The following is a 12,959-nucleotide window of genomic DNA, read 5'->3' as shown; positions in this document are numbered from 1 at the left end:
CTCCACCATGATTTTTTTAAAGTCGTATAAAATTGGTGATTTGTTCAGGACGAGTTTTGTCAACCTCTTCCTCTGAATTGTCAAGGTAGAAATCATTTATTGTTTTTTCCTCTGCTTTGGGCAAGATTGATGAAGTAATTATATAGGCAATCAGCTGACCATGGCTTAAGTAGCAACTACCACTCCATTCATGGAGGATCCCCACAAGCTTGCATTCCAGCAGGCTTAACAGGTATATGTTCTGGGGTGAAGGAAAAGGCTCTTTGTGTCCTTGATAACTTTGGGTCTCGATAAAACTTCTCTTTTCATCGCAGTTTTGCATGATTTGCGCTGATTTGTAACTATTAATGAGGATTGATTTTTGTTCGTCTTTTCCTAAGAGTAACAATTTTTTTTATTATCCCCTGCCAACCAACGAAGTTGGCGGGGGATATAGAAATGGGTTCCGTCCGTACGGCCGTCACATTTTGTTTCCGGAGCTTAACTACAAATCCCCTCAAGATATATTTACGAAATTTGGTACACATATCAAGCAAGTGGTGAACTGGTGCCTTTTGATATTTAGAGATTTTCCCCAAAAAAATTTCTGTCACTTTCCATGGAAACAAGTTGGGTATTAAGAAATAATTGAGGTTAACCTTTGTTTCCAGAGCATAGTTGCAAAACTATTAACTATTTCTTTATGAAATTTGGTACACACATCAAGAATAAATTGAACTGGTGCCTTTTGCTACTTGTCCTCATTTACTATGGCAGGGGATATCAAAGACTTTATCTTCAATGGATGCTAGTTTTTATACAAGGGTCTTGGTTGATGGAAGAGCTATATGATAAAGGGCAGTAGGCTTACAGACTCCCAAAATGTAAGAGGTAGGAGGTGGACACATGTAAGAAGGAACAACACAAAAAGTAGCAACAATGGGCCAGAATGCAAAACGGGAAAGGATCTGTGTGTGCAGAAGAGATCACGGGTGAGCGTGTGGGGTCGTAATGAGCACCGCGTTTGAAAGCCTAAGGTCAGGTGGACGAGACAGCGGACACAGGGAGACTATTCCACGATTGGGTGAATACGAAGACGAATGAATGCAGATTGTCAACCAGTTTGGACTTTGTGAGGGTGAGCAGGTAAGGGTGAATGGGAGGATTATATAATGAGATATTTGCCAAATACAATTATGCATATATTTAGGACAAATAATGTGAATAACATCTCATTGGCATCTTTTCGTTTTAGGATATTCAAATGCCATTGGAACAGTTCTCCATTTTTAGGATTCCTGTTTATCAGGTTTTTATTGTATTTTTGAGATAATATTACAAAATAAGTGTTTTTGCACTTCATTTTCTCACTTAGTACCTGAATATGGCTTTTATCAGAATGAAGATAGCTTCAAGAATTGATGTGTTTTAATAATTTCTTCTTTCTTGTTTTTTGTTTTGAAAGGTGTTTGTGATTTTGGTTAACGACTTGGCTTTGAGTTGTCTAGTCAAGATTTGAATCTCGACCTAACTATAAACTGTCACCCTGGTGTTTCGCATGCAGGGTGATGCATCAGTGTGTGCGCCGTCCCTCGGATGGACGTTAAGCCGGAGGACCCCATCTGCCAGCACTGGTCGTTATTTGATGTTAAAGATCCCACGGTGTCTTTCGACGAAGAGTATGCGAGTTATCGCCGGCTCCCTGAACAAATTTCAAATTCCTGCTCTAACCCACTGGGGGCACTGCAGTGGCACATCCGCTCTCCAAGCAATGATGCAAACGTCCACCAGCGTTCATTAATTAATTCTGAACAGCAGAGTTCAGTCATTGTGGCTTTTCATTTTGCAGATAACAACGTATCTCCTGTCCCAGTTTTCAGGAACTCTATAATGAGCAACAAGTTATTTTCTTTACTTTGTTCCTGATTGTGTAAGCAGTTGTAGAGTAGTATTGTTTTGTCAAGACTTTTCGATGTTCGCCCTCCATTTTGATCCCAAGGTACTTCTCGTGATAGTGTTTGGCGTCAGCCTTGTGGTGGGCCAGCAATACGATTACTCTATTTAAATGTGCCAGACCTCTATCAATTGGTGTACCTTAACATGGAGTGTTTTCAGATGAGTGGTAAAAAATAAAATTGTTGTATAATTTTGAAAGTATTTATTTATTTCGTGTTTTTCACTCGATAACTTGAACCATTTTCAGTTTCTACCTTTAAAAAAAACAATTTCGTGTTGGCATGACAAAACAAACAGAACATGTAACAACTGTGCACAAATTCTTCATGTATTGGGTTGAATAACATGGTATAATGGTTACTGTAGCAGCCATCCGTTTGTGTGGGGACACCAGCCTGAGGTAACTAAATATCATCGAAATGCTCGTGCAATCAAACTAAATATCGGATAGTCAAACAAGGCCTATGATTACTGAATGGTGCCTAATGACCCACATTCTAACATTGAACGATAATAATCAGACGGTATCAAGTCTTCAGTTTTAGTGCAGTTATGTTTATTATTTTCTGGTGCCTGGAGATATAACCTTTTCGGCTTTCATTCACCACATTTTTAATTCTTATAGAATTTTTTTTTTCAAGCCGCCATTCTATTACCAAGTGATAATTAGCATTTATTATTCTTTCCGCTTATTGCACCACTTGCCATCAGCATTTATTCGTTATATGCAATTCACATTGTAAACATCCCCCACACATCATGGAACAGAAGATTGCTAGCGGTGTCATCGGCGAGGCTTACCTTTGCACCACTGCACATGAGTTGTCATTGTTAATTATTTTTTACTCTCCTCTTCTTCAAAATAAAATGGATATTTTGGTTGGAAAATAAAATTTCAGAAAGGGGGAACTTGTGTTTATATTATACTGCATGCAGAAACCTTATATAGGGTGTGCCAAAAGTCACTGAGGGTTTTTTTTAATCTTTTTTATTTTTATTTTTTATTAAAAATAATGAAATAAATTGCAAATGGTAGTTTAATTTAATTCATGGAATTTGTTTTTTAGATTAATTGTGAAAAAACAATGTCCTGCAAAATCTTGCTCTTTCCAAAACGTGATCCATTACAGAGGACAAAACTTGATCAATCGCTGCAATTTCCTCAGAAATGTTGTTTTTAAATTCCTCTATTGTCTGTGGCTTGTTGACATGTACGTGATCTTAAAGGTACCCCAACAGAAAAAAAAATCTGTGGTCGTTAAATCTGGTGAACGTGGTGGCCAATTCATGTTTACAAATCTTGAAATGATGTGGTTACCAAAAACCGTCCTTAAGTCCATTGTTGGCCTTGCAGTATGGGCCCGAGCTCCATCTTGCTGTACCACATTTCTTGTCAATTTTTCATTTCTGGAAACGAGAAATTTTCCAGCATTGACCTGTATCGCTCACAAGTCAGACACTGCATTACCATCATCTTGGTAAAAAAAAAAGATCTTCCACTGCGGGCTGAGTCGTGTACAGATCTCTTTGATTCAAAATGAGCAATCAAGTTCCGAATCGTGTTTTCTGATGGTTCTTGAAAATTAAAATGATTGCAAAATTTTATTTTGTTTGAATTATTGATTTCCTACTGGAGTAAAAAAATTCAACAATTTTCACATGCTGGTCATTGGTAAATTTATTCAAAATGAATCTCCCTGATCTTCTTTATCTGCAAAAAATAAAAATTAATCAAAAATAAAAAAATTGTATATATATTTTTTAATTAATCAAAAATAAAAAAGGTTATATATATATATATATATATATATATATATATATATATATATATATATATATATATATATATATATATATATATAAAAAAAAAAAAACCTTCGGTGACTTTTGGCCCACCCTGTATAAGATGCCTGATCAATTTCCATTTGAGGTTTGACTTGGTTGACTGCTTTAACCAGTAAACGTTGGTGAAGTTAAATGAGAGAGGTACGACAGACACTATTTACTTTCTACATCACTTTGCAAATCGTTACCCCACACGTATGAAGTGAAAATCGGAGTTAAGCAATTGGTTCACTTTGTCTGTCGACATATGTTAGTCTGTCTGTCTGTCGACATACGTTAGTCTATGATCGAGGAACTACTTAATTTCAATTGAATGTATTTTCAGCACTGTAGAATACAAATTGGAACATGAATCTGCAGTTTAGCAGTACATTGGCTCTGAAATTGGTGAATTGAAAGGAATCTAGTTCCAATTGTGCATGCACAAAGAGGAGTTAGGTAAATTTTTTTGCCTGTCTGGCAGTCAAATAGAATGAAAAGTCATTCCAAACAGGAAACTTGCTGTTTTTAGAGGCATTATAAAGGACACAAATGGGCACGAAGAACTAATTTAGCGTGTTAAATACGGTGGTGTAGAATACGGTGTGTCAATGGCGGTAAACTACTGAATTTTTTTTTTACATCCTTTACAATCTTTGTTGTATTTAATCATGTACTCGTACGTCAATACTGTAGAACACAAATCACCTTGGCACTTAAAAAAAAAAAAAAACCCTGTTTACCAGTACAATAGTCATTCCTCGCTATTAGTCGTTTTGCATTTACATCATCGATGATTTAAGACCAGTTTTTTATTCCTTTTGTAGCTATTTTCCATCTATAAATATTAATCGATAAATTTTTTAAAGTAATTTTTGAAAATTCATTGTTAGAGTTCTCTTTCGTTATTGCCGTTTCTTCCCTCCGGGTTATGGCGACGCAATTTACAGGTTTTCGTCTCGTAGCATCCAATAGACGTCTTTCATTGATTCTCAGTCACGTGTGCTTCTGCTCTGGTCATGTGAAGACTATTTTACTTAGCGATGGCTTCAAAACTTCATGCAATTGTCAAAGATGACTTTGTGGCCAAAAGAGCAAGAAAAAGTGTGATATTAGAGTTGAAAATTGATGTGATAAAAATAATAGACAAAGGTGATTGTTCCTTTGATGTAGTTCATGCATTTGGGTTGCCTCATATGACTGTGTGAACTATTTATAAAGCAGCAAGTGCTTGATCTGAGATCTTAAGGCAAAGATCAAATAAAATGGAGGCCATGGGACACATGCTGGTTCGATGGGTCGATGACATGAATAAAAAGAAGACGCCACGAGGCTAACTATTAATAATGGAGAAAGCAAGGAGTCTTTATGTACATCTGCAGGAGCAGGAGGGCAAATAATCAATATCAGAGCCGTTTTCTACAAGCTGTGGCTGGTTTGACTGCTTCAAGAAGCGTCATAGTCTTAAATTGACTGGTGAATCTGTAGGAGCTTTTTTTTTAAGCTAAGGAGCAAAAATGAAGCAGAGTTTTCCTGAAGAACTGAAGGTATCATTGAGGAAGGTGGCTTCATTCCCCAGAAAATATTCAATGTGGATGAAAATAGGCTGCATTTGAAGCAGATGCCCCCAACCACCTTTATTTCTTGTGAAGAAAAAAAAAATGAGCATTGGGCTTCAATGCTTTCAAGGACTGCTTGACCCTTCTGCATGGTGGCAATGTGTAAGGGAATTTTAAGTTGAAGTCCTTGCTTATCTATCATAGCGAGAATCCGCGGGCCTTAAAGAGCGTTGTTAAGTCGAGTCTTCCTGTTATCTGGAAGAGTAACAGGAAGGCTTGGGTCACCAGGGATATCTTCAGAGTGGCTGGTCGATCATGCTCTGCCTGCCTTCAAGAGATACTGCAGGAGAGAGAATATCAACAATAAAATTATCCTCATGGACAATGCAACTCCTAATTTAGCTTTTGAGACAATTTGCACTGAAGTAAAGGTTGTGTTCCCCTCCCCCCCCCTCCCCATCTCCAACACAGACCCTCTGTTGCAAGCGATGAACCAAGGCATCATCACAGCCTTCAAGGCTTATTATCTGATGAAGACTTTTCGTTGACATGTAAAGGAGACCCAAGGTGAAGGGCAGCTCGTCCTCATGCAGTTTTGGAAGTCATTCAACATCAAGCATTCATTGTCCATCATCAAAAGCACATGGGACTACCGAACCCAAAAAATGCATGAATAGTGTGCAGCACAAAATTATGCCTGACGTCCTTGACTTAGTGGGATTTGACACAAAGCGGTCAAGAAGGGTTAGTGTTAGGGTTAGTTCCCATCCAGAACTTGCCCAGGACTTTGGTTTCCACAAAGTTGACAAACATAATGAGGTGGAGTTATTGGAATCCCACTCTGAAGACCTGAGCAATGAAGATCTTATGGTGCACGATCAACAAAGAGTAAGTGAAGAGGATGAGGAAAAGAAATAAAAGATCAAGAAAAAGATGAAGAACTTGGATGATGCTTTTTCTCACATTCAAGCAACGACAAAAAATTTTCAGGAAAATGACCACCGATAGGCCAGGTCGGCTAAAGTAGCCAGAGGAATCAACAATGAGATTGCATGCTGCAGAGAGATTTACTACATGGAGATGCAGGCAAAGATACAAATGTCTCTTGAATTATTTTTTCAGTTGATATCTGGGGAAACATCACCAAACATTGGCCTTCAGAAATCGTCTTTCTTCAATCAACCAACAACTGAGGTGAGGGGGAGCGAGAGGAGGAGGGGAAGGGAAGGCACATGTCGAGTGGAGCATTAATTACGATTCGTACTGTCTCATAGAAATGCATCTGCATAGAATCGCAGTAAAGATGGAAACAAAATAATGTCTGAAATCCATTTTCTACCGGTCATATGATAAATACCGCCCAGAGACAAACACCACTCGGACACGTCTGGAGACAAACTCTGTCCAGACATAAACGCCGCCCAGACAGGTTCGGAGACAAACACCACCCAGACGTGGCTGGAGCTAAGCTGTCCAGAGACAAACATCTCTCGGACACGTTCGTAAACAAATTCCCGCCCGACATAAACACCGCCTGGACGCGTCCAGAGACTAATTTCCCTCCGGACATAAACACCACCTGGAGGTGTCCGGAGACAAACACCGCCCAGGCACGCCCAGAGATAAACACCATCCGGACTCGCCCGGAGACAAACTCCCGTCTGGACACGCCTGGAGACAAACTCCGTCCGGACATAATCACCGTCGAGAGAGAGACAGAAACAGAGATGAGTGGGGGGAGGGGAGTCAGCAGAGATAAAATGTTATGCTTTCACAAATACGCACACACTGTCTCTGTCTTTGTCTCTCTCTCTCTCTCTCTCTCTCTCTCTCTCTCTCTCTCTCTCTCTCTCTCTCTCTCTCTCTCTCTCTCTCTCTCTCTCTCTCTCTGTCTCTGTCTCTGTCTCTGTCTCTGTCTCTGTCTCTGTCTCTGTCTCTGTCTCTGTCTCTGTCTCTGTCTCTGTCTCTGTCTCTGTCTCTGTCTCTGTCTCTGTCTCTGTCTCTGTCTCTCTCGACCCCTCTCTCGACCCCTCTCTCGACCCCTCTCTCGACCCCTCTCTCGACCCCTCTCTCGACCCCTCTCTCGACCCCTCTCTCGACCTCTCGACCTCGAGCTCTCGACCTCGACCTCTTGACCTCTCTCTCTCTCTCTCTCTCTCTCTCTCTCTCTCTCTCTCTCTCTCTCTCTCTCTCTCTCTCTCTCTCTCTCTCTCTCTGTGTGTGTGTGTGTGTGTGTGTGTGTGTGTGTGTGTGTGTGTGCGTGCGCGCCCGTGTGCTTGGCCGATGTCGGCAATTCTTCAGGAATCGGCAGATTGGAGTCGGTGTGATTACCGACTACAGTAGTACGTACTGTAATACAACCCAAAAACCTTGAGTTGCTTTTTTTTTTTTGGAATTTTAATTTTAATTTTTTTTTTCTTGTTTTGGGGGAATTTTAATGAACAAACAATAAAAAGATTTGCATTATAGACGTTTCTTGGAAATGTGCAAAAACATTAATCTTTATAAAAGGCTGCCAATCATCATGTGATGGTTGGGAAAAAAAATTGGCTCTGCAATTTAGAAAACATCTTAATACTGCCAATGGCTCAGAAATCGGGTGTTGTCAAATATATTTTGCTTTGAAACTTACAAAGAAACCATATAACCTTTGTAAATCATGTCCCTCTACCTTATAGCAACTGTCGACTGAACATCCCGATCGTGACATGAACTGTACCACTATCGACTGCAGAGCATTTGGCAAGTGGCTTAAGCACTCAAGGAAGCATTCCCATTAAATGGTTGATTAGGAACGCTGGCCAGACTGCAGCTGCATACCATAAAGGAGCCCTTTAACTTTAAAACCAGTCTTCACCGCACCCACAGCAGTTAAAGAAATTAAATGAATTTGTTCAAATAATAACTTTAGCCACAAGTAGTTGCTGTTTAACATAGAACAACACTGGAGACACCGCAAAGTTTAATCGCCTGTGAAATAAACATTGCAGGTAATCCGCCACATTGCCTGCTCAGCTGTGTACGCGTCACGTGGTACATTGGTTCGCGTTCTGCGCAAATGTTATAGCTTTATTTTAAAACGTCCGTTTTCACCAGGTTTGCTTTGATTCCCTGTAGAGCATCTCGCGAAACCTCCGAAAATATAGACACAGATCTGGTGGACACTATGGATAAGCAGTGCCTCTGTGGGACAGGGGGTGAGGTCAAGCAGTAAATGCATTAAATCATACAGCTCAATGAAGCTGGTTAATTTTGGTACATTCCTAAATCTTTTGTTCACTCAATATAATTCTCCAAACAGTAGAAAAAGATAAGTATAATGCTTTGGAAATTTCACATTTTCTTGTGTATGTATGGAGAAGCAGGGATCATAGCCTTGCTTGCTTAAAGGAAATAGGAATATAGACTCGGTTATGTCTCGTTATTTCTTCAAATTATCAGATTTCACTCTGGATTTCGACACTTATTTAGTCCAGACAATATCCGATCCTCAAAGCCGAAATAATATTTCAATGATGTACTTTAATTAGTCCGTGAGAGTAGATTGTGGAAAGTTGCATCATTTCATGCATGAAATCGTTCCAAGCTCCTAAGTTGAAAACTCTTGCACTTACAAAAGCGATGTATCCAGCGATTCATAGCTATGATGAACAGGCATTCGATAATATGTGACGAAAGTGAAAAATAAACTTAATCGTTAAGAAATCGTTGCGGCCTGTTCCAAGTCAAGTCATGGTTGAGCAGGCCATAAAACATGGTGGTTTCAGATCCCAGCGAGGTAACCCAGGATACGCCAAAAGACCCCAGAGAGCAAGGTGGCCAAGGATGGTGCCTGATAAAGGACATAATTAAAGAAGGCCGTTAATTATCTTCAAATGTTTTAATTCACACAAACACCCAATTTTCAGTCATGCACTTCCTTGTAGTTTTCTTTGAATGCATGCAAAGTTTAATGCTGCTAGGTTTCATGGTTTTGGAGTTATGGAGGACACACACACACACCCACACACACACCCACACACACACCCACACACACCCTGAAAAAATTGTTCCCCTTTTAGTCGTTTCAGGGACATTCCATTTCAAGTGTACACACCCTCCCGACACATACCTCATTTTCTCCCCATATGTTGGTCATTTATTCACTTGGGTGAAAAAACTCAAAATACCAACTTTTAGACCTGTGGGCCAATCGGGGCCCATTTTAGGGGCCCCCCAAATTTGGGTGCCCCCGGCTGCCCCACAATCTTTCAGAGGCCATATCACAGGTTGTAGTGGTCCGATTTGGCTGATCTTGGTATCAAAATGCTCGTAAAAGCGAGATCTTTCGAATCGCGTAAAGTAAAATCACTCCAAAACAGTATTTCAAAAAGTTATAGTTTGGGGCACCCTTTGACCTTGGGCCCCCGCTCCCCAGCCAAACCGATGGTCCCGATTTTTTTCGTGTGAGAATACCCCTTCATATACTCCAACACCTCAGCATAAATGAAAATGGGATCCCAATGGGTTCACGCATGGCAAAGATTTATGTTGGGGGACTCGGGTGCTGGACACACAATACGCCACAATACATAGCACAATATTTGAAAACAAGATTTCCAATACACTATATCATTATATTGCACGTAAATTTTCCACATGCACATGCAGGAACTGGAAGCGATACTAGTATGAGTAAGAGTTTTTCCGAGCATATTATAGTCAAGATTTTTTGCCAACCAATGTTTTATTTGACAGTATGTATTGTGGCATGTTGTGTGTCCAGCACCCGAGTCCCCCAACATAAATCTTTGCCATGCGTGAACCCATTGGGATCCCATTTTCATTTATGCTGAGGTGTTTGAATATATGAAGGGGTATTCTCACACGAAAAAATCGGGACCATCGGTTTGGCTGGGGAGTGGGGGCCCAAGGTCAAATGGCGCCTCAAACTATAACTGTTTGAATTACTGTTTCTGAGTGATTTTACTTCACGCGATTCGAAAGATCTCGCTTTTACGAACATTTTTATACCAAGATCAGCCAAATCGGACCACTACAACCTGTGATATGGCCTCTGGAAGATTGTGGGGCAGCCGGGGGCGCCCAAATTTGGGGGGCCCCTAAAATGGGCCCCGATGGGCCCACAGATCTAAAAGTTGGTATTTTGAGTTTTTTCACCCAAGTGAATAAATGACCAAGACATGGGGAGAACATGAGGTATTGGTGTCGGGAGGGTGTGTACACTTGACATGGAATGCCCCTTCATTGTTCTTTGTGATTTTATGGAACGTATCCCAGATGAAAAAATGTTTATGCCGTCTCATGCCTTGAGGGCCAAGTAACTGTGAGATTCAGCATTTGGATAGATGTGGTGGTGCCTCTTGCTGTTTGTTAAGTGCAAAACACAAAGCAAGAATTATATAAAAACCCTTCCCATGTCTTTTTTTTTCCCTCAAGACTGCATGGGGTAATGTGTTCTATGAACGCTAGTTGTCAAGGAATTATGAAAGAACATTTCAGGTAAAACTAGGATGAAAGGTAGTACAGTAAAGACAAGTACAGAACAGCATAAAATAGAGGTAGAAATGGAAAATAGTCCAAGAACAAGACCTTGATGGTCGGGGATGAAGTTTGTAAAGTCAGGCTGCACACACTGCATCGTGTTCCCACTGCCATGTTCAGGAATTGTTGTGCTTGGCTGCCGAAGGAGAAAGCAGATACAGCTCAAAGTCGAGCAACAGGAGCAACAAACATCCAGAGGAATTAAAGCAGATTGCTGGCAAACCTCAACATAATAAGCCGGTCACTGCACCACTGTAAACGTATAGCTCGGCAGCTATCCCGCTTATCCCTCTTCCTATCCCTCAAAAGTAAAGCTTTTAAAGAATGGAACTGTGAAGTTTGTTCATTCAGTCACATTGCTACTTCGCAAAAGCTGTTGATAAATCATCGGTGAAATTGACAACACAAACCCAGTACCATTTTGGTATTTGATATAGTATATTGAGAACTTGCTGTATTTGGATTGGAAACGTCATTCGGCAAACGTACTTGTTTTGTGATGTAAAATTGTTAGATAAGAAAATAATTTTTGTTTTTGATGTGAATCTGGATGTACCTACAATAATGATGCATTCTTCCCCATCCTCTACCCCCTCCTTGATGTTAAGACCCATTTGGATCTTGAAATCAAATGGGTGTTTTTTATCACTAATAATAAAATAAAAAAAAATTGTCAGTGTCTCACCTACTATTTTGAGTCGGCTGTATCACTCTTATCAAACTTGCAGGGATGATGCATATTGTTGGCCCAGCATTACTGAAGGATGTTAAGGAGATGAAGTTGCAAGACGTTTCCAAGACATGTCCAGGTTGGAGCACGGTATTTGTGCAAAATAAAACTGGATCATAATATTTTATGGAGTTTATGTTCGCTTTGTATTTTTATTTCAGCAATTTATATCAATTTTAGCAATGACAATTTGGGGGGACAAAACGACACTGGTGTTCTCGGGTTGGTATTCGCCAGAGTTTTATCTTTATTTATTTATTTATTGTTATATAAACGTGAGCTGTAATTGGGGGGGTTATGCAGTCAGGAAAAAAAATTAATACAAAATACACTATGTAAAGATAAACCTCTAGGATGCTTGAAGAGAACATTCTTCATCAAACAAAATGAAAACTGGTGAAGTGCTCATCCGTATTTCAGAGAACAGCATTTGAGTTCAGAAAAAGAATTCAGGCTGATGCAAGCTGATGCTTACATCTCCATGTACTTGGGGTAAAATGTTATACAGGTTAATGCTTTGGAGCTATCTCTGTTCTCCATTTGGAATGTGAACTGTTGACACCTCCCCCCAGCCTTTCCCTGAATGATGTGCAAATTCGAATTTGGTCTTTATGATCCAATACCACCATATAGCCAGAACATCTGTAGTTGCTAAAGAGTCTGCAAACTTATTTGGCCAAACTGAAAATGTTTGTTTGTCATAAGAGTGCAGAGATGTCCAAAGGTAAGTCTGTTGGGGAATAATTTTTTTCTGGTGTTTCGATTGCGGAGAAAGCTATTTAACATTTACGAGGAACTTGTACATTTTAACAACTTTGTGTATACATCGCAAATGTGGGTTAAAAAGGATAAACGTATCACATGCGCTATCCAGAAGTGATCATAAGTAAACAAACTCGCTTCAAGTTATTGCCTGTTGTGGTTTGAAATAAATTCCCTCCTTTTCTTTAGTGAAAGTTTAAATATGAACGAGAATTGAAATTCTCATCGCGTAAAATGCTGCCTTTCGGTTCTCTTCAGCCTAAGACGCTTGGCTCAGTGCAACATATAAACCCAATGCGAGTCCTGTTACAGAATCATCCCCTGGAGGAAATGCATGGACAAGAAAAGTTTTGCAATGTACTGCTTGCCTGCCTTTCATGGCTGCAAATCAGTGGAAAGAACCAGCAATTTCAGTTATGTAACATGGGATCACCGTCCCAGTTTCCCTTCCTTCATCAGGGCTCACCTTGTGCATTGATGAATTGCAGCACAGGTAGTTCATTGAAATGTTTCGCACCTTTGGTAGTCTTACCAGTACAATCTGATTCTGATGTACCGTACTCTGTGACAGAGCATTAGTGCTGCTGAAATAGTTTCCTGGCAAG

The 12,959-nt window shown here is 40.0% G+C and overlaps 1 protein-coding gene across 4 annotated transcripts in view; it reads left to right on the top strand.

Moving 5' to 3' along the window:
* The window catches only part of LOC147034257 (uncharacterized), an 88,457-nt gene that overhangs the window by 14,679 nt on the left and 60,819 nt on the right, over positions 1-12,959 (top strand). The window contains exon 2 of one of the 4 annotated variants that reach the window (XM_085879529.1): positions 11,591-11,671. The exons of the other annotated variants lie outside the window; for them this stretch is intronic. Within the exon in view, the coding sequence (XP_085735655.1) occupies positions 11,664-11,671 (8 nt within the window). The 5' untranslated portion in view covers positions 11,591-11,663. The remainder of the gene's footprint in view (positions 1-11,590; positions 11,672-12,959) is intronic. 4 annotated transcript variants of the gene reach the window in all.

Source organism: Eptatretus burgeri, chromosome 1 (assembly GCF_056783735.1).
Source record: "Eptatretus burgeri isolate ZD-2024b chromosome 1, Ebu_testis_v1, whole genome shotgun sequence".
In the NCBI taxonomy this organism is placed as follows: Eukaryota; Metazoa; Chordata; class Myxini; order Myxiniformes; family Myxinidae; genus Eptatretus; species Eptatretus burgeri.
This window is presented reverse-complemented; position numbering and strand designations above follow the sequence as displayed.